Raw genomic sequence first — 22,412 nt, forward strand, 5'->3', positions numbered from 1 at the left:
AGGACAGATGACAGCGTTATGGGCATTATGGCGTGGCACCGCAGCCTTCCTGTAACTGAGGGGGGAGAGAGGAGAGGGTTGGATGTAAACACAGAGCTGAACCCTCCTCTCATCACTTTGGCCTCTGACACGAGAGATAAACAACCAAATATCATTCAAAGCAACGTGTGAGAAGCGATCTGCGACCAAACCTCCAGTGTGGAGTTAAGTTTTCACTGTCGACGCCGCCGGCTACCATGTCATGAGAGCAGCTGGACTCGCATCAGAGTGTTGTCAGAGAGTTTTGTGTTGGTTTGTGGGTGGTACCCCCCCCAAAATAAAGTGGTGTGCCTTTGAGCAGGGCAGTTACTGTATAACAACACCACTGTGCCAAGGAGCCGCCCAAGGACGCGAGCTGACGAGCTGCATTTTCTTTATCTCGGTAATAGTGTGCGCACGGCGTCCGTCCAAATGTTTTGGATCGAACGAGAGGGAAAGAAAGCTCAAGAGGAGAGGGCCAGTAGAGAGAAGGCAAACTTCATTTGTTTTCCCCAAAGTTACATTAAGAAAATCAGTAAGTCTTCATTTAACACAGAAGGAAACTTCTCATCGTGAGAAACATGTGGGAAAATTCAGCTGAGTAAAGAATGAGGTCACATTTGATGGAAATACTCTGTAACATTTCGGATTTTTGTTCTAAATTACTGTTGATCTCTTCCCACTTTCAGACGTCTAACCCTGATAGACACAGTGCTCTTTAAGAAAAGTGACAGCACTGTTGATGATTAATCTGTCCGATGTTACGTTGACAAGATAAAGAGCTCTTGTGACCGTTTTCTCTCAGAGGCAGAAGCAGAACTAATCGGGGCAGACGGTTGGGTGACAAAGAGCGAATGGGACATGGGACTGTTTGTCAGTCAGGGTTGATCAAGATCTTTCCACAATCTGATCTGGGACTCGGCTGTTTGACTTCCCCTTGCAACTTAATTACAAACTAGAATTACATTACGGAGTCCTCTGTCCTGATTGGATGAAGTGGGCAGGGATACCAGGAAATGTCTTTACTCTTTTACCACATGAGCAGGAGGAGGGAGCGAGGGTGATTACTGTTGGAATAAAGAGCTATTATGATGCATATCTGAATAAGAAAATAACACTTACAGCAGCTTTAAGATGTGAAAAAGGCTGAAACGTAGACATATACACCGATCAGCCACAATATTTAAGGGGGAGGGGGCACATCAGGAGGTGCTGTCGCCATGAGGGCGTGTACTTGACCTACAGCTGTGTTTGGGATGAATGTCAGGACCCAAAGGTGTAATCGTAATGAGGTGATTAATGCATCGCTTCTCCTGTCAGTGGTTTTAATGTTGTGGCTGATCGGTGTTTATGTTCACACTCTGCCGTCGAACCAGAAAGGCGATTTCTGGACCGCAGTTAGAAGTTTGAGGTCGGCCTCTTCTCTTCTTTTTCTTTCCCGCCTGCTTTTGTTTTTTACTCTCTGATGTCCAACCAACCTCTAAATCATCCTCAGTGCCGTATATTACTGAAAATTATTCCACTTTTAAACCGGAGCCAAAAATACTGAAGCCCAACATCAAAACCACATTTTCTATCTAGGTTCAACTCTGCTTTAATAGCACGAGACAGCTATAAGAGATATACGGATAAAATCCTGATATGTCATGACGTTTTCTGAGATATCAGAACATTTACTCGCCGAGTTTAAACCCCCTGAAGTTCGGATCCAAAGTGCTCGGGCTTTTCTAACGACATAAATTTTGATGTATCTGTGTGTTCACACACATCAGGTCTCGGCTGAAGACACTTTAAAAGCTTTTTTTCTACACTTGTGGCCAAAATTTCCCCTCAAAGCAGCAATACATCACCGTGAATAGTTCACTGACACTCAGATCTGGACAGACCAACAGATCCAGAGCCATCAGTCCATCGCTCCACATAGTACTTCACAGTAATTATCCTGGACCAGAATCTGAGGCTCGGACACCTGAGCAACATTTACAGTGCGTGAAGAATGTTTTCAGTCACCGTTAGGTTTTCTGCAGCTTTACGCATTTTTCACAATCTTTTGATGAAAGCGGGACAATTGATGAGCGGACACAGTGTCTTCTTCTTTATGTGTGAGATGTAGGCGAACGTGGAAGGTGCAGACCAGCTGTCTGTGAGCCTCGGGTCCAGTTCTTTCAGACCAATTCAAGACTATTATACGAGATTTTAGGGCCTTTGGTGAATCAGTATTAGATTCTCTCTCTGCACTGAAACTCTCAATCAATGAGACGGACTTACATTCAAACTACGTTCAAAATCTTTGTCAAGACATCAGCATTTATCGTGTCCTTTGACTGGGTCAGAACTGTATAACGAGTACTTTTACTTCATATATTTTAAGTAGATTTTGCTGATAATACTTACATTATTTTACTTCAAGACAGAAGTGTCACAATATACAGATATTGAAGATAACGAATGAAATGTTAATAATGCACATATGATGATATATTGCAAATAATCAAGTGCCAAGAGCCACCTCCGCGGATCACTGCTGCAGTCAGGTTGATAAATAGGAGTGAAGATAAATAACAAATAAAACTCATCTCTGAGCGTCTCCGGGTGTTTATTCCTCCACAAGGTCTGGATCTGCATCCTTCGACAAACAACTGTTGTTTGCTTTGATTTTGATTGATTGTTTTGCTTTGAGTTTCTAATGCAGGAGTTTTCTTATTTGTATAATTATTTTCATTTAAAGGATCTGAATAAGTTCCACCACCGATGGAGACACGTTTATATTTATATTGTGTGTAAAACATCTGCAGCGATTTATTATTAATGAAAGAGAGGAAACCAAAACAGACCCATTGATGGATCAAAGTTTCTCCCTCCGTCAGGCTCATTCATGTGGAAATGAAACTAAAAGAGGGCGACAGCAGCATTTGTGTGATTAGACCGCATGTACACATGAGGTGAGCTTGTTTATAAACGATAGAGCAAAGTATGTAAGTTACGCAGCTGTAACCACGTACAGATGTGCGATGGGCAAAAACCCTAAAAAAAAATAAACTGCCGACCGAAACACAAATATTTGTACTATTCACTGTTTTCACTTTGTTTTTTATCCGCCAGAAAGAACAAAGATTAAAAAAGGAGGACTTGGAAGGAAGAGGGAGAGAAAACGACAACGGCTGCTCGCCAACGACAACGGCGGCCACTCGGCCAACGGAACGACAGACGCCGCCGGAGAGCACGGGGACCACTGAGGACGAGGCGGACGCACGCTGAGACGCACAGCTCACCACGACACGCGTTGGATTGTCAGTCAGCTGACGTCAGCTTTGAAATCAGAGACCAAATCTTTTTTTTTATTATGCTTCCAGTCAGCCTGTACGATCTGAAACAACCGCCCGACAGAATGTTGTTTACTGGAAACCCCAAATTAACAATTAAGTTTCTGTTGGACGAGATATTCTTCTGTTGTGACCAGTGAGTCAAGGTTCTCCGCGGTACGTCGCCGGTCCCTCCGTGGATGAAGCCAGCTTTTATCTGAAACAGGACTCATTTGTTGGTAGAGCTAAATAAAGTTTCAATCAGCGAATGTCTCTCTTTCGTGTGAAGTCCAGAAGTCAGAATCTTGATCAGCTTCACAAAAGTTATGATGCAGGTGAAATTTGTGCTTTAACGTTTAACAAAGAAATCTAAAACAAGGTGGTGATAGCTCAGAAATGATGAGATTAAAGGTGTCCTGTGGAGTTTTCCTGTTAACAAGGTTTCTGTTTACATTCAGTGTTTCTTTGCAGTTTGCGAGGCTTGGGATGTACCCCACGGATGAGAGCTAAACCTGAACGTCCTGCAGACCTCTGCTCACCTCTCTGACCTGCTGCTGGTTAAACTGCATCAGTGTTATCGACACAATCACCAGAATAAATGTTGGCACTCGTTTTTATGTTTAACTTTCTTTACAGTTTTCAATTTGATCTCATCACGACGCTGTGCTTACAGTCTGCTAACACCTGGTTAGGGTTTGGAAAATATCAGGTTTTGGCTTAAAATACCTGGTTTTGTCTCCACAGACAGGCTGGAGATGTCTGGACGTCTCAGTTAAAATAGTTTTGTCCATTGAAATGTGGTCTCAGACAGCGGTCTCTCGCCTGGCAGCTGTCTCGGCGCCATCCCCTCCTTCCTTTTGATAAGGAAGTCAGTTCGTAAATTTGTAATCTGAACATAACATGATTCATATTGTAAAAATGTTGATACGAATTAAACTCTCGAACTTAAATGTACAGATCCAACATTTTATTCTGGTGACTCGTCAATAAATCCTCAGACTGCCTCTCAGAGATGTTCGTGTGCTTCAGTCAAGAACGGCTCGTGAACGACTCGCAGGAAAGATCAACATGAAGAGATGTTTCCTGATGTTTCCTGCGAGTCGTTTCTAAATGAGAGAGGTCGCTGGAGAAAAATGAACTTAAATAAGAAAAACATCACCTGAACTTCATCACTCAGTCACTCAGTAAAGCTGCCACCTGATTTCCTGCTATAACCAGAACATTTTCAACCCCCCGGCCTTTGAATCATCTCATTACAATAATTAATTAAACAATGTAAATACAAAAAAACATGTTGCATATTGAGTTTCACAAGAGTTGGTTGTATCTGTCAGAAATAAAAAAGGAGGAAGTCCCACAAACACACACAGTGAAACTATAACTAAACACTTTGAATATTTAACTTTGGCGGTTTTTCGATGTAAACGTGCCGTACGAAGAAAGAGACGGCGAGACGATGTATGAATGAAATGTATTCAGTAAATCAGCAGCCTTAATAATAATAATAATAATAATAATAATAACCTGTTGTTGCACAAGTAAAGCTGAAGATGTGGCTTTAAAAAGATCACCTGTCTGTTCATTGGCTAGCTCCTGTCACCTGTTGTATTTATCGATGTTTCTATGACTGAATGGATTTTACTCCACAACATGAATGTATGTTTCAGTAAATGTATATTTTGACGCCGCGGCCTCGTCACACGGTTGAATTTTACAATCTTTGAATATTTACAGACGTGTGAGTTCTGCCTTCGTAGACATGCTTGAATTGCATCTATGTGACATTAAGATTGTGGTTTGACAGCAGAGGAGTAAAAAGATTTTCTCCCCTCACTGATTTCTGTCTTTGTTGTTTTTTCTTCTGTACCGAGTCATCTCAGATATTTATGTTTTTGATTGTTGCTCAGATTTCTCAAAACAGACTCAGAATTAAACTTAAAATGTTACAAAAGACCACGAATTGGCTGAAAACTAAATCTGGAGATGAAGCTTCAGATAAAATGATTTATATATCGCATTCTGTGTCAGCTGGCTCCACGATAAAAGCAACATTATGTAACATTTGACTTTAAAATAAATCATGTTGATGGTGCAGCGTTTTGTTTCTGCACTATGTAACTTCAGTGAGAGGGTAGGACCACAGCGTTACATACACGATGACATCAACGTACAAGTTTTTAACACATGATATTGTTGTGACGTGATGAGGCTCAAAACGTACACCGATCAGCCACAACATTGAAGCCACGGACACGTGAAGTGAATTACATTGATCATCTCGTTACAATCAAGTGTTCTGCTGGGAAATCTTGGGTCCTGACATTCATGTGGACGGCCCCTCATGTCGACAGCACTCACCGGTGGCAGTGTGACCCTCAGTAGGACAAAAAACTGCTCAGGAACACCCAGAGATACTTGGTAAAGACTTCAAGATGTTGACCTCGTCTCCAATATCACCATATTCCAGTCCGACTGAGCATTGTGGGGCGTCCCAAAACAAGTCAGATCCATTGAGGCCCCACTGTGGTTCAGACTTGACTCTGACATGGACACAGGACCTCATGGGGTCGTCCTGGCAGATCCTGGACTCGGAAATTGGTCCAGGACGTCCCACAGATGCTCAATTAGACTGGGATCTGGGGAAATCAGAGGCCGGGTCGATGCCTCGAGCTCTTTGTCACCTTCCTCGGGTCGATCCTGAGCAGTTTTTGCAGTGAGGCTGTAACCATTATCCTTCTGGGGGGGTTAGCCAATCGAGGACGCAAGGTTTCCCAGCAGAACATCATAAACAAGACGATCAGTAGTCAATGTTACGCTGTGATCCGACCCTCTCACTGAAGTCACACGGTCCAGAAACAAGGGACAGAGACATCACTCACCCCGTCACTACACACTGTAACATCAACATGATTGAGAAGATGTTGTTTTAAGGTAAAAAGATGCTGAAACGAGTCATTCAGCATTACAAGTACTTTTACTTTGATAGTTTAAGTACGTTTAGTCTGCTAACATTTATACTTCTACTTGAGTCAAACATTGAAAGCAGAACTTTAACATCTTTTAGGGTACTTCTACTTCGCTGTATCAGTACTTCTACATCAGAAAAACATCTGAGAACTATAAAACACTAACTAGAAGTTGACAGATACGGCTTTACAGAGTCGATACCGATAAAGATTATCAGAAATCAAGGTACTTTACTTCAGTATTTCCATTTTCTGCTACTTCATACTTCTTCTCCGCTACATTTATTTGATAAGCAGATTCAGATTATTCAGTGTTTACAGGCTTTTAATTGTGACGGGTCACTGATCAGTGTTGTTGGTGGGACATTGTGTGAGAGGACGTTGCATCAGAGCCATTTTTATATTAGTTTACTTTACCGGCAATCTGATAGATAAATCTCAGATACTGATAATCGAGGAAAATGCTGAATATTGGCAGCAGCGTACTGAGAGGAGCTGAACAGCGGCACCAACAATCAATACAAGACCTTAAGAGTGTGGTTAGAAAATGGCTCTTTACTGCACTGCTCCATCCTTTTCAGCATTTCAGGGTCACTGCAGTCTTTCCCAGCATGCACTTTGAAAGCAGAAACTCACTGAACAGGCAGCCAGAACACTTCAGGGCTTACCGAGGTCAACAAAACATGAAATTCAGTAGAACTTAAAGAAGTGACGGCAGCGATTTCATTAAAAAGAGAGAATGAATTACTCTTCAGAAAGTTGAAAGTCATCTTTTATTGCACAATAAAAGATCACACATACCATGTTTTGACTCATGAGATTGGTCCACATGGGAATACAGAGAGCTATAGTTACAAATAAGAAACAAAAAAGAAAGGAAAAAAGATTAAAAACCCCACCACAGAACTTACTCAGTAATGACCCGGTGTCTGACCTCAGGAGCAGCCACTTATTTTTCTCTTTTCTCCACTTTTTTTTTTAAAGAACATCCTCGTGGATTTACTTTCACTTGGTTCAGTGATTCGAGTACAGAGGCTGTCGACGCTCATCCGCTCTGTTACCATCCCTCTCTGTGCGATAGTGAGCTGGCTGGTTTCACAGACAGGAAGTCACTTTTACAGTTTATTTTTTAATCAATTGCCATGATTTGAGAGTTAAATGTTAGTTTCCCTTCAGCGCACTTCTTGAAAACAAATTGGTACAATTAGCTTAAAAGCTAACTCAAGAAAAATGGATGTCAGATTATTGTGAGTGGGAATAAGAAGAAGGCAACAGTAGCAGGGGAGTCTTACACCGTGTAATATCTGGATGCTGTTTTATTCATTCACCGCTTTGTATTTCAGTGTCTGTGAAACCAGCCGGAGGTGAATCAAGACAGAAAACCATGTACTGACACGGAGGCTTTTCTCACTTATTGAATCTTTTTCACAAGGCAAAAAAAAGGTTTTGATTTTTGAATTTTGAAATGAAACATGAGATTTAAGTTCAGAATCAGAGTGTGTTTGGATACTTTATCAGCTTCACTCTCCATTTCTTTCCACAGATTTGATCCTCAATGATCGAACTGGAGCTGGCCTCCTTTTATAGGAAGGTCAAAGGTCAGCTACAAATCAGCTGACGGGGATTCAGTGTCTTGCTTAAGGACACTTCAAGCAGGGCAGAGCCTGAACATGAACCCTCCAGATGAATGAAGGCCATGAACATGAGTAACGATCTGGAATTTCTGATTTCTGAAAAAGAAATTAAGACATTTTCTTTCAAAATAATGTCCACGTCTGCTCCAGAAACTGACAGTTTTCTGTCAACTTCTCCCAAAATGTGGTCAGAAAATACCCAAACACACATTTCATAGTTTGGATCAACCGTTAACTGCTCCAGGGAAAGAACAGTACAAATTGTTTCGGCCCACTAATGACAAAGAGGGGTCTCAGATTGGATTATTATTGCATGGCACTTATAACTCACTTTCTCCTAACTATGCTGAGAAAATAAAGAGGAGATATTCTGCAGGATTTTCTTGTAATGACATTAAAAAAAACAAAAGCAGATCAGCAGATGATGAGGGCGACAAAGAAAAGCAGAGAGAGTTTATCTTCCATGTGAACCAAAATGCTTTTTTTGCTTTTCAGGAGACGTTCGAGAGAAACAAAACGAGCCAATAATCAGTCATGAGACAACGATGTAAAGACAAGAACTATACAATAAATACATTATTTATGATAAGAGATACAACATGTTGAGGTGACCGTTCTGAAGAACATTTAAGTTAACCAAAAAGGACTTCAATGAAACAGAAAGAACACTGTTAAAGAAGGCATGGTGTGACACGAACAGACGATACAGAGCCATCGACCTCCAGCTGTCGTCACATGCTGCACCTACGAGTTTCAAGTTTTTACACGAGAACGAGCCAGTAACAGGAAATGATGTGCATACGTGGGCTGTGGAGTAAAACGTTTGTTTGTTTTTTTTCATATCTTTGAGCTGTAGGACAAATTCAGATTTACTGATGTTTTTTTTTTTTTGTTTTTAGTTGTTGTTTTTTTTAACCAGGTATCTCAACAAACACACAAGAACAATCAGATACTTGAGCTGGATACATACTGTGTGTGCGCATTATCATCCTACGTGTGCTAGATACCAAACAGAAGGCCTCGTACAGGAAGAGAGTGGTGTGGGATTAAAACAGCCGTCGTTAAAGGGAAATTCTGGCGTTTCTTTGTCCCCTCTTTTGAAGAGATTTGAGAAAGTGAACCTCCTACAGATTTCCTCATGTAAAACACTCGTCTTTGTTGCCAACCCCCAGGTAAATGCAGAAAATACAGTTCTACAGGTATCCAAACTTTGCAAATCCAGAAACTTGCAGTCATTTACTATGTTGTCATGTTAGCATGAACTTAAAACTGAAACCTAAATCTGGAGCACAAGTTCTTCTTTCACGACCGCCCCAACGGAGGAGCCTGTCCTCGTCAGAAAAACAGCCATTTTGGATGAAATAGGAAAGTTACGACAATTTTATTATTAGGTGGCGACCTCTAGTGGCTGTAGGAATCATTACAGCTGCAAATGGAGGACGTGAGAAGTAGTATAAAGAGTGAAAAGTCCACTGTGGCAGTGGGGTGTGGTTGAGGCGCCGGCTGCTGGAGGAGAGGGAGGAGTGGCTCAGCCGGTGCTCAGACAGCTGGACAGAATCAGGTAATCAATCACCAATATAAGCACGCTTGTAACCTGGTTCTGGTCTCTTGCAGTAGGCTGGGTCCTGGGAGAGGACCGAGCACCAGAGACGACAGGAGACGGCAGGCAGTCATTCCCCTCGGCCGCGTTACCCTCAGCCGCGACGGCTGTTCCTTTGTTTTATCTGTTTTTGTGTCTGCCGGCTGGTAAATAAAACTGTCACCATCTTCATCCCACGCTGTTGCCTCCTTCCTGCCCTTCCTGTGAGCACCGAGGCTCACATCCACATAGAAAGGAGGTCGGGGACGGACGGTCGGCCTAACCGAGTAGTTTTCCTACCTAAAGCTAACCTAACAGCGAGTGTACGTCAAAAGGCCCTCAAGCTAACTTAGGGTTTGGACTTTGCCAGACTCAACTGATTTACCCACAAGTTATCGCAATACAGATGTGGTGTTAAATTGTTTCCAATTGCCCGCCGAAAAAACTAAAAAAAACTTTTTTATCAATGTGTAAAACGTTGAATAACATTGGCCTGACATGATATTCTACCACATCATGATACAGAAATATGTGGATCTCACGTCTTTAGAGACGCGATGACCGTTTAAACGTCACAGTACGTACAGCTGAAGTCTGCAAGGGCTCAGACGCAAGTCAAGAAGGTAGACATTTACAGGGAAGGCTGGAGTTGGTCGAGAATTGGTTGCACTGTGCTGTGCAGTTCAATACAACAGTTGCACAGATTTACGGTAAAATACTTTGTGTTTACTTTTGGGAAGACTTTCTGATAAAAATGCCAGTTGTTTTTAAAGCTATAGGAGGCTCGCACTCTTACGACACCATGCAGGAGTTTTCCAAATTTCTACAAAAGGAGTTGGCGTGTAAACTGCATCATGAACAGAATTTCCCTTTAACGAACAGCACGGCATCATCTGTCAATGGTGACATCCAACAAAGACTCGTCACTTCAGCAACGATGATGTCGACGATGTGCGCGTGAAGTGAAGCCCACAAAAAGAGAAAGTATTAAAGTAATTTTCGAGGCACTGGTAAGAAAAAACAGTCACTTTTTGTTGACTCTCCGTTTGTGCTTTGAGGGATGACTGATTGAATTAACGTAGTGATTTTTGGACAGCGGTACCTTCGCATCACTACGGGCTTCTAAAAGATAATGCACATCACCAAGGCCGTGTCGCGTACGAGCAAAGGACAAACTGAACACAAGCACGATAACATGTCCCTATATGGAGATGTAACAGAACATCGATACAAAAAAATACTTGCTAAATAAGGCATTTACTTTGAATAATACATAATGAAACTAAGAGAAAAGAATGTCATATTTGGTGAGAGTTTGGCAAAGCAAAAGAAAAAGTATAATAAATTATATGTAGCCACAAACTGTGACAAGGCAACAACTATGTTTTTATCCCCCCCCCCCACCCCGACAAGAAATGTGACCTGTGAGGACGAGACGGAAGAGACACCACGACAAAACGTGTGCGCATGCATGCATGCACACACACACACACACACACACACACTCTCTCTCTCTCTCTCACACACACACACACACACACACACAGATAGTACAGAAACAGGTTAACATTCACAAAAAGACATTGTGCAAAAATAATGTTTTCGTGTATGAAAACAAAACAAAAGTGAAGTCCAAACGTCATGAACAGAAACATTTCGACATAAACCCCCAAAATACGGACCCTGTTCTGAAAAGACTGAATAAAACCAGCGACTTGCATCCATTTCATGTACAGTACAGTCTGTTTGATACAGAGAACACTGGGACTAACCTCGATGCAAAACTCCCCCTCGCATTTGTCAAGTATTTTTTTTTTTCCCAACGGAGAAACAAAAAGGTGAAAGAAATAAACGGTGCACTTGAAAAAAAAACAACAAAAAAAACAGCAATATACAGCGATAGATTTACATATTTAGAAACTCTTAGTATGAACTGCAATTAAAACTAATCTGAGGAAAACGAAAGGAGACGAAGAGCAACGACGAGGCCGCTTTGTATCCCTCCTCCTCCTGTTTGATCTGTTAAAAACAGATATTCCCTTTCACTGGACAGATGGTTGACGACGCACACAGAAAATCTCTCTGGACACAGACTTAAAAAAAAAAAAGAAAAGGTAAGGAGAGGAGAGTATGGGTAAAAAAAAAAAGATGCTACAGGTCAGGATTGTAACCTCGTCATGATGAGCCACTGTTTCACTGATTTCCTGCGAGTCAATTTCATTTGGGACTCAGATAAACGCATAAAAACCCACCTCTTCTCCTCTTTTCTCCCTCCACCCTCATGTTGTCAGGACACGATACAATCAAATCTGCCTCATACCGCCCCCTGGTGACCAGACTGAGCTCTTAACTTTTGAGATTCCTGTCTTAATTTCTTCTGAAGGGGAATCTCTCAAAGTGACTTTGTGTCTGAGTTTGTAAAAAAAAAAATCTTTAAAAGGTCTAAAAAATACTAAAAGAAATTAATCTCATGATTGTTCTCTGCTTTTATCAATGAAAGCAAAAGAGATGGAGTTGTTGTTCTGAATATCACTCAACATTTCTTGTTGTTGGGTTCTGAATTATTACTCGACAATCAAATCAATAATTTGCATAAAATGCTGACTAAGTATTTTAATCACATGTACATTTCGAATCCAATTCTTTCACATAAGTTCAATTTAAGTTTCAGTTTTTCTGTGAATTTGAGTCAATGTGTAAACCTCACAGGTACTGCTAGTGGGCATTAGTCCCGTGAAATAAGTAGGGGTCGACCGATATGGCTTTTTCAGGGCCGATATTGATTATTAGAAATCAAGGAGCGATGTGCATTCATACCTCTCCTCCACATTCATTTGATAACATAAGTTACTAGTTACTTTGCAGATTCAGATTATTCAGTGTTTAGGACGTTGCATCAGAGCCAAAGCAGCACATTTTTAAATTAGTTTATTTTATCTGCAATCTCACAGAAAAATCTTAGATACTGATAATAGGAAAAATGCTGAATATCACCCTGATAATCTGCCAGGCTGATGATCGGCCTACCCCTAGAAAATAGTATGGTTTTGTGTGTGTAGGTGCGAGTCTGTGACGCTGTCCACAGTACTGAAATGGATCGGAGGCGAACGATCAGACGGACACACGGAAAAAAACATGTCACTTAGTTTGTTTTTTTAGCATTGCAGCCGTCCACAAACAGAAGAGACGAGTCGACAGGGAGGTGAAGGGACAGTCCAGGAGAGAGTAGTTTGATTCATACACATTAACTCAACATGATAGAAAAACTTTGCATTAAATCTGACACTTAACATTGAACTAATGTCATAAAATTGAAAATTAACATGTAATTAAAATACTGCTTTAGGCGTTTTTTCTTCTTTTTTGAGTGTAGTGTGAAGAGAAAATGACTTTGTAACTCTGAACTTCTTCTAAAAGAAGTTATAGCAGCAATGGTGTAGCATTAATAATAATAATAATAATAATAATAATAATGATAATAACAATAATAATAATAATAATAATAATAAGCACTGACAAGTTAAAGTTGACGTAAATGTGAAAAAGTAAAATGAATGACTGAACATTCAGGCCTGGGATCTGTTAACGTCACCGGTGTTGTGATGTTTTGGAGCTTCTAGTCAGTTTACAGTCACTGTTTCTCAGATTTGGCAGCTTTTTTTAAAAGTGCTACATGTACTTTTATTCTTTGAGTCACATTAAATTGATTGAGAGATTTTGAAAAGGGGTTTGAAATGTATCTGAGCTGTTGTGCGTTTACTTACGAATATTATTTCCCTCAGTATCGACGTGGAGTTTTAGTGTCACATGTATCTGGGAATGCTGGTTCAGACTGTCAAGTTAATCTGCAGGTTTATTCAACATTGCACAGACATAATCAAAACAAACATCACTCAGTGAAGTGGAGTGTGCCAGAAGTTTAAAAAACAAGACAGTACTCGGGTGAACGGGCTCGGGTTTGACCTTGAACTTAAGATACACAAGTGCTCCTCTGCTTCTCTAAATTCCCAAACTGTGGTGAGAAATTCTAGCGGCTTTAGGGGGAAACACGTCTGACACGACTCTGCGTCATCATCCTGCAAACACACCAAACCAAATTCTGAAACTTTGCGACAGATCGTCTCATAACCGGATCGATTTTTACAGCCGAAGCCGCTCCTGGTTCGCACATCTCGCCTGCAGTGTGTGTGTGTGTGTGTGTGTGTGTGTGTGTGTGTGTGTTGACAAACGTCACGCCCGACTCGGTCTTGATGCAGAATGCAGGGGAAGAATACACAGAAGATTTCTTACACTAGTTTTTTTTTTTTTTGTATACAAGGAGGGAGTGGAGAGGGTGGGGTGGGGGGTGGGTGGGGTCTTGGTATATAAACATAACCGAGGTGAATATAATCATCATCGTTATTATTAGTCATCATCATAATAAAAGTCTTTACATGGACATTGACTGACAGACACGGCACAAACTTTACACTGTTGCTCAGTCGAGAAAGAGGAGGCAGGAGGAGAGAGCAGGAGGTGGTCGTCTCTCTGCAGTTTTCTCCTCCTCTACGCCTCCTCTCCTTCCACCTGTCTCTGCTCCTCAGTGTCCTGCTTCTCCTCCTCCGCTGCCTCCCCTCCTGTGTCCTCCTTCTCCTCTGTGGCCGCTCCCTCCAGGTGGTTATGGGAGTCTGGTTCCTGGGGCTCTGCAGGCCCGTCCTCTCCGTCTCCCTGCCCAGTCTGGGGCTCTTCAGTCGGAGACAGGCCCGGGTCCGGAGCCGAGGTAGAGGGGATGGAGGGAGATGAGGAGGAGGCTGGCTGGGAGGTGACAACACGTTTAACTGTACTTTCTTTCTCCTCTACCTTCCCCGTCACCGCCTTCTCCCTCTCCTCCTCTCTCTCACCCTCCTCCCGCCCTCTCTTCCTCCTCCTCTTGGGGCTGCCCGGGGAGCCGTCCACGGCACCGGGAGGCATGGCGGGCAGCGCCATGATGCCGCCGTGCGGTAAGAACATGTGTGGGTACAGCAGACCGTGGGACATGCCCGGGATCAGGAAGGGGTTGAAGGTAAGATGGCTGCCGCTGCCGCCTCCGAGATGCGCAGCGCCAAGATGTGCCCTGCTGGTGGAGGTGATGATGGCTGCCGTCTCAGCCCCTGCTGGTCTTTTGTTGGCCTCCACTGCTCCTTTCTCCTCCCGGCTCCTTTCCTTTTCTCCTCCACCAGAGCCAGAGGAAGCGGCACTCTCTCTCTCAGCAGGCGTCGTCGACGAGGGGCTGCCTGCCTCCGATGTAGATGGTGCGGTTGTCGTGGTGACTTTTGCAGCCGACAATGAAGAAGAAGAGGAGGAGCTGGGGTGAGGTGGTGGCGGCGCATGCGCCATCATTGCACCAACGCTGAACAAGGCGTGTTGAGGGATCCCAGCCCCATGGGGGTGTGGGATGCCATGCAGCATCATGGGTAACATATTCAACCCGTTCTTGGCATCGTCTGCCGACGCTCCGGCTCCACCCGCCTGCACAGCTGCAGAGAAACCATGAGGGAATCCTGCCGCCATAATCCCAGAGATGGGAATTCCAGGAATACCACCGCGGAGGTTCTGCATGGCCACCATGGAGTCCATGCTGCCGATCAATCCGCCGTTCATGAAGAGTGGGGGGCCGAGGGTGGATGAGGTGGAGTCAGAGACCGTCAAGAGGGGCTTCGGCATCTCACTACGAGGCCGCCGCCCACGGCGCCGAGAACCTGGGTCTCTGTTGACCGGTTCGGTCAGGATCCGCGAGAACTTCCCTTCAGGAAGGAAACCCTGCGGGAGGAGGAGAGGAAGAGGTGAGATTACAGTCACTGTGTGTGGAGTTTAGCACAGATTCTAGATTTGGATTTTCAAGTTGAATACAAAATATGATTTACGTAAAACATCCTCATTTAATCCTTAAGTGCACAATCCTGCATGTACGTTCAGCAGCAGGTGATGAGAGACTGACAGACAGAGTGTTGTTCTACTCACAGAGTGTTTCACCACATCCGCCCAGTCTGGAGCTACATAATACTCGGAGTTTGCATCCAACCACCTGGAAAGCTCCTTTATTGCCGGAGCCATGGCGCCACCAAGCTGCAAGACAGGAAAACCAAAAACAACGTCACAACAATGATATCAACTCATCATCATCATCTTTATGGCAGCCTGTATTACGAGTAAGGACGCACCAATTTATCGGCTCAACAATGGTATCTGCTCATATTCACCTTGTTGACCAACTGTTGTTTATGTACTCTGTGTGTGTATTAGTGTTTTCCCTACCCTGCGTCCGGTGCCTCGGTGCACAACAGGAACCCTCTCCTCCCCCGTCAAAGAGTTGATGTCCAGCTTGGTTGGGTCTTTACAGCGATGCCTCCTCTGCTTCGGACGCTCCACGAAACCGTGTAGCAGACCTGCTCCAGACTGCAGCGTAGGAGAGAATAGACAAGACTGATGAGAGAGAAGAATGAGAGAATTATTAACATGCTCAAAAAAGCAGCTGATGTAGGAAATAGTTAACAGAAAATATATCTAAAAAAAGCAGAGAGTCACACAGTTAAACACGGGAATAACAAAATAAAACGTCAAGACTTGCATGAGTGAACGTGGGGAGGTCCATGCTGTATCCCGGGTTCTGTCTCAGCCACTCGATCAGACCTTTGCTCGCCGCCTCTCTGTCGATGGCGATGATCTCTGGCTGAGGCGGCGTCTGGGTGGGGGTGGGCGTAGAAGAGGAGGACGGCGTTGGGGGGCCGGCGGGTCGCTCTGAAGGAGAGGGGGACGGCGAAGAGGTGGAGGAGGAAACGGAGGAGTGGCTGATTACCTCCACCCGGCCCTGCAGGAGGAAAGACACACACACAGGTGCAGGTGTTTTTAACAGTCTGATATTAGAAAGAATTACCTCTCGAATGCAATCTTCTTTTTTTTTACCTGATGATTTTTTTCCCCACAATGCTCTAGGTGTGATTTCTCTCTTTCACATTGAAGCACATACATGATTATTGCCCTCCTCCCTCCACCCACCTGTGTCTCTGGGAGGTGCAGTCCTCTGCTCTTGGTGAACTCAGAGTACAGAGCTTCCACGTTTCTCCTCCTCCCTCTCCTCCTCCTCAGTGAGTCATCTCCCCTCAGGCTCCCGTTAACTATTTGTCCCGTTACAGGATGGATGAGGCCGGCCTGCAGTATCCCGGCCATGTCGATCCCCACAGAGCCTGTGAGCGGTGCTGTGATGGGCGGCGGTGGAGGCAGCTTATGACTGCTGGCAGCACCGGCACCGTGGTGGCCAATTCCCGGTGCAACCACAGCTTCTCCCGCCCCACTGGTGGTGCTTATTTCTCCGGACGACTTGGTCAGATCGATGGCCGTTTCTTGCCAACCATTAATCAACATGGCCCCTGTACGGTGAGATGGCGGGGCCACCACCGGAGTAACACAACTGGAGCTGGTGGTGGTGGCAGTGTGGCATGACGTTGCTGATTTACCAGCTAAAACCTTGGCGGCGGCTGCAGCAGCAGCTGCCTCGTAGTCGTAAGACCTCCGCCCTCCGGCTCGTTTGAGCTCAGGGAGGTAGGGAGGAGCCACGAGCCTCTCCTGTAAGAGAGGCAAGGAGGTGAGGCGCCAAGCTCCGCGCCCGCATGCCCCGCCCCGCTGCATGTACTGTCAGAGTGGACAGGGTGGGTGAGGGGTAGACAAGAATGGGAGAGAGATGATGGCTTTGTTAAACATACATATGGACTGAGACACAACACAGTGGCGGCTATCAACCAGACCTGGGTTAAACCATGAGCTCTACACCTCAACAGATGCTTAAAATTTCCCTCTTCGTTTAAGTCATCAGGTGCCTGGAGAAGCTTCTTAAGTTTTCCTGGTTTGTTTAACTCTTATTATGAGATATGAAGTCAAATAAGTCGCTCACAGCCCCTCTGTTCCCTGATCGATGGAGTGTTACATTTTGGAAATGATACCTCTGGATAAAAGACACTGTACAGATAATTAGACTATAAATTGGGTGTAAATAAACAGCACCTGTAAATTACTATCCATAAATTTGATAAAAGATGTATATATGCTAGTTAAAGGAAGACTAGCTGCCCAAGTCTGATATCAACATGTATAATTTCAACAGTACACATTACAGAGACAGGGAACTTTACAAAAAGCAACAAAGCGATGGTATGAACTCGAGGTGCCCAGTTACAGTTACAAACCCACTTCGGTAAAGATCTTTTAAAGCTCAGAGGTAAGGTATGGCCAGAACTCAAAGGTAGCTCCTGTATAGGCAGAACACTGCTGCTCACTGTACTCTTTGCTGTATCTATCTTAAGCTGTAGCTAGCCATCGTTAGCAGGTTAGCTCAGTTAGCCATGAAGCCAGAGGCCCTATTAGCTGACGGATGTCTACCTGGACCGTGACCTTGGATCACAAGGAAGCTCAACTGAACTGGGACTGAACACAAAAACAGAGGTCAGTTTGAAGACAGGGGAAACAGTACGGAGGTGATTTGCAGCGGCTCTGATCAGGACCTTAGTGCTATTAGGAGACAGAACAGGCCATATCTTATAAATTGCTCCTTAAATCTAATAAATCTAACAGAGATACATATGCAAAACATATGTTTTCAAATATAAACTACAGGAGTCTACAGTCAGCTTAATATTATTAGCATCATTGAGCATTATTAGCAGTGCAAACTGGACACCACTCGCATGAACCATGGTGTGAGGTAGTGGAGATACATGGGGACAGATGACAGATGCATAGATATGTACATCGAAGGGAGTTCATTCATACATTCAGAGGGTCACCGGTAATCCTCACCTTAGGTAGTCTTGTGAGAGGGGGAGGGATGGGGAACCCCAGTCCAGGGTTCGTCTGCTGAACCCTGGCCTGGCCTGAGACGGAGCTGGAGGCCGTGGTGGGGAGGAAGCCTGTCCGGTGGTGCTGGTGTTGGGCTAAACTGTTGGCCAGGCAGGAGTTGGCAGTCAGGGAGCCGGGCGAGTCGTACTGCTCGCTGGATGAAGGCCACTTGCCCTTCAGGATGGCGTGGCAGATGCTGTCCAGGCGGTTGATGATGACCCGGTCCTACAGGGAGCGACACAACAGAAGAGGACTGAACTAATTGCTGCAGGAGGACTTTCTAAGCTGTGCTCATCAAAAGGGGACACTGCTTCCTGTAAGTGACAGTCGTCATTGTCTTCTTACAGCAGATATTCTTTTTTTCATGCATCGTGACAACATATTGGGGCTAAAATATAAGTATCTAGCTCATGATGTAGCACGTTTTGTTGCTAAAAAAGATTTTGTTGTTTGGATGAGAGGATTACCATTTGGCTGTAACCCTCTGCTGTGCTTTGTGCTGCATGTCATACAGTTCTTGAAATATCATAACAGACATTTTAGGCATAGTTGACACCACAGTACCTTCGGCCACTCAGAAAACGAGTAAAGTGCTTTCTCCTGTAACAGCTGAGCGATGGTCGGCTCCCTGCTGTCATGGAGGCTGTCGGGAATCTCACACATGGAAATTGGAGCTGCAAACCGGGGACTACTCACATAACCTTCCACCACAGTCACTACAAAGAGAGGATGACGGGTTAAAGCTCAACAACGTGTCGTGTTTTTAGAAGCAGAGCATTTTTCAAAATAAATGACAATCCCAATATAACAGTGAGAACCAAGAATACAAACAGGTGGTGGGCGAAATGACCTCAGTATATCACAGTATTTGTTTGTGTTTTGCGATGATGATATTATATTAACAACATAAGCAAACAGAAAAGGGGCAGGAGGGGTCTTGGAACCGACCAGCTGGCTTCCCCCACAGACACTTGTGAAACTACTCGACTCCGAAAACAAAGCACATTTTTTGAATCTGAGAATGTGTGATGAGAATTAATCATCACTTTCCATCCTTTTATAAACTAAACAACAGACTGGATCATTACTCAATAGATAAATTCATAAATAATCATTATTTGCTGCTCTGCTGTGAATAAACCTTGAATAAAAGGTGTTCTTACCTGGTGTCGTTGGCCTCTCCTCCTTCACTTGTCCTTTCACCACCAGACCTCCCGACGTGTCCACCAGCCCGTCCGTCTGCTCCAGCTTCGGGGTCAGGACGGTGCTGTCGGCCTCCAGCAGCTCCTGCTTCGCCTCAGCTTTGATCTCAGGTAACGCTCTAAACTCGAGGCCCTCTGGCTTGGCCTCAGGTTTGATCTCAGAGCTGTCTGGGTACGCTGTGAACTCCAGACCTTCTGGTTTTGTCTCAGTCTTTAGCTTGGCTCCGTGTGGATAAGCGGCGAACACGAGACCGTCTGGTTTTGCTTCAGGTTTGACTTCAGCACCATCTGTGAAGGCTGCAAACTGGATGACTTCAGGTTTACTGTCCAGACTCTCAGGCTTCATGGGAAGGTTGAGATGTTCAGATTTGGTCTCCAGTGTTTCTGGTTTGACAGGATAGTCTACCCGCTCAGCTTTGGTCACCAGCTCTTCTGACTTAACAGCGTAAGAAAAGAACTTCTCGTGTTTGACTTCGGAGCTGTCAGGATACACATCGTCAACAGTCTCAGTCTTGGGCTCTTCTACCTTGATCGGCAGCTCTAATGGCTGCGGTTTCTTCTCATCACGACTGTCCGGCGAGAGAGAAAATTTAAGATCTGATGGCTTTGTGTCAATACTGTTTGCAGGAGCCATTTTGATTTCATTTTGTTCAAGCAGATTGTCTTTATTGTCCTGATCAAGGGAGAATGTCAAGGCTCTATTCATCGAGTCTCTGCTGCCAGCTGATAAACTCAGATCTTCGGCTGTACCTTCATAGTTTTCGTGATCCATGGTGACTTCAGTTTTGACTCCAGCTCCTCTGCTTTCCTTTGTGGTGGTTTCATCAGACTTTGATGCGACTATAGGAGACGAGACAGAAGCAGCAGGACAGGAGGGTTGTGCATATTCGGAGTAAATACTCTCCAGCTCTATCTCATTGAGTTTGGTGTCTGGTTGTTTCACAGCCTGTCCTGTGGTTTCATCACATGGTTGAACCACAGGAACCTCAATGAGGGAAATATGATCAATCTGCCCCTCTGAGATCTCATCCACCTGATCTGCAAGATCACCTGGACCATCCTCTCTGGAATTTTCTACAAACTCTCCACCTGCGTTCCCTATCAACGTTTCAGCATCAAGAGAGTTTTCCATCGTCTCTTCCTCCACTGTCTGATACAAAATCAACCCGTCCACTTCCTCCCCAGGCTCTTCAATAGACTCGGGACATGCAAGACTACCCTCCTGTTCCAGCTTCCCAAGATAAGGTAACTCCTCTTTGTGCTCTGCTTGGTCAAAGTTCTCCTGCAGGTCTTGAGACAGTTGGTTTGAGACCTCCATCCTCTCATCCTGTTCTCCAAGGCTCGCCTCTGGCTCTATCCCATCCATCTGTGGTACCTTCATGGGTGGATTCAAGACTCCCAAACTTTGGTCTGCACCTGTGACGACACAGCATCAAGATTAAATAGTGCCTGGCAGTTTTTGTTCAGTGAGAACTCAATCATGTGCAAAGGAGCAGAGTTAATTTAAAGATGCTGTCTAGAGGAAGTTGTTCTAATTAAAGTAAAGTTCAGATGGAAAAACGATTCAATGTTTTTCTAAACTTCCACGAGGTCACCAAAGTTCGACATTTTCGGATCCCACACTTTTCATTATGCCAACTTATGCTTTCTCGCCTTGCTCCCTCCTGCTGTGACCTGGAAATAGTTTCCCCTCAGCAATAATAGAGGATCTTCCAATCCCTTAAATGTACCTTAAAGGTGAAGATGGGCGAACAGGCTTCACAAGCACACAGCGAGGAAACACAGGTGTCTCCTCTCCTATCTTACTTGCGAGAAGGGAAGGAATCGAGGGAAGCGTGGAAATGCGTCAGCATAATAAAATACACCCAAAGTGGCTTTTAGGATGTTAAGAAGCTTGCTAAAGTTAGATTTATTCAACATTTTATGACCCTGTTCAGGGGATATCCTTCAGACACTGACAATCTGGATTGCTGACAAATTTAGAGTTGTTTAATTTGTTTGGATAGATTATAGAGCTTAGTGACTGCCCACTTTTTGAACGGCTCCAGTTCCAGAAGTGAATTTCCCATCTTTCACTACATTGATGTTGCAGTAAATCCTTCTATAAAGAGTTTTAAGCCTGGAAGTAAGCCAACCAATCATGAGATGAATCCTAGAAACTTGATTTGGAGCAACACAAAATTGAAAAAAGGAAAAAATTGTTTAAAGAGTGATGGACCTCATCATTCCATAAATCATTGCAGATTGTTTCTTTCCAACAACTTTTCAATGACACTTTAACGACACAGTCTGGGCCTAACGTCTTTCTTGTGGTCACTTTAGGGATTTAGTTTTTTCAGAACCAGCACTTTGTTACATACTTTGGTCTGCATCACACTCTTCTCTTTCCAGACTTTGATCTCTTCCTTTGCGCCGCTGCGTGGTCGCCCTCGACAAGTCTTCCACTTCATCTTCATCTTTGTCGTCAAACTCGAACCCAGTGCCTCCTTCCTGGCCGTCTCCTTCCGCCACAGGACTGGTCAGGCTCTCAGCGACATCAGAGTGGCCCAGCCTATCCTGCGGCTCGTGGGCGGTGATGTCAGACAGAGAGAGGGGAGGAGGGGGGACGTAAGGAGGAGGGGGACTCGCTGATAGGTCGGTTTGATCGGCGCTGGGTTCCTCGGTCACACCGATATCCTGAATATAAACAACAACAATATTAACATCAGATTTACTAGAGAATCACATTCTGTTATTGTTTTATTAAATATTGGTACATAATGTTACAGAGAAGTGTGATTAAAAACAAACTTAACAAGCTACTGAAGGTTTTGTTTTTAATGTAAGAAGACTTGAGTGAAGTGGAACATTATTAATTGTACTGA

The 22,412-nt window shown here is 44.1% G+C and overlaps 2 protein-coding genes across 9 annotated transcripts in view; one reads left to right on the plus strand and one right to left on the minus strand.

The window, feature by feature from the left end:
* Positions 1 to 5,227, plus strand: part of rspo4 (R-spondin 4) — a 37,706-nt gene extending 32,479 nt beyond the window's left edge. The window contains exon 5 of the mRNA XM_084349624.1: positions 3,121 to 5,227. Coding sequence (XP_084205750.1) covers positions 3,121 to 3,254 — 134 coding nt within the window. The 3' untranslated portion in view covers positions 3,255 to 5,227. The remainder of the gene's footprint in view (positions 1 to 3,120) is intronic.
* A 1,813-nt stretch (positions 5,228 to 7,040) lies between these two features.
* Positions 7,041 to 22,412, minus strand: part of chd6 (chromodomain helicase DNA binding protein 6) — a 105,515-nt gene continuing 90,143 nt past the window's right edge. For 5 of the 8 annotated variants that reach the window (XM_084346069.1, XM_084346068.1, XM_084346071.1 and 2 more), the window contains exons 37-45: positions 21,909 to 22,224; positions 19,510 to 20,964; positions 18,911 to 19,062; positions 18,308 to 18,571; positions 16,514 to 17,146; positions 16,086 to 16,325; positions 15,773 to 15,940; positions 15,479 to 15,583; positions 7,041 to 15,277 (exon numbers count right to left, since the gene is read on the minus strand). In XM_084346069.1, coding sequence (XP_084202195.1) covers positions 14,045 to 15,277; positions 15,479 to 15,583; positions 15,773 to 15,940; positions 16,086 to 16,325; positions 16,514 to 17,146; positions 18,308 to 18,571; positions 18,911 to 19,062; positions 19,510 to 20,964; positions 21,909 to 22,224 — 4,566 coding nt within the window. In that variant the 3' untranslated portion in view covers positions 7,041 to 14,044. The remainder of the gene's footprint in view (positions 15,278 to 15,478; positions 15,584 to 15,772; positions 15,941 to 16,085; positions 16,326 to 16,513; positions 17,147 to 18,307; positions 18,572 to 18,910; positions 19,063 to 19,509; positions 20,965 to 21,908; positions 22,225 to 22,412) is intronic. The other 3 variants (XM_084346073.1, XM_084346072.1, XM_084346074.1) reach the window with 3 other exon arrangements.

This window comes from Pagrus pagrus (assembly GCF_965226575.1).
Source record: "Pagrus pagrus genome assembly, chromosome: 3".
NCBI lineage: Eukaryota > Metazoa > Chordata > Actinopteri > Spariformes > Sparidae > Pagrus > Pagrus pagrus.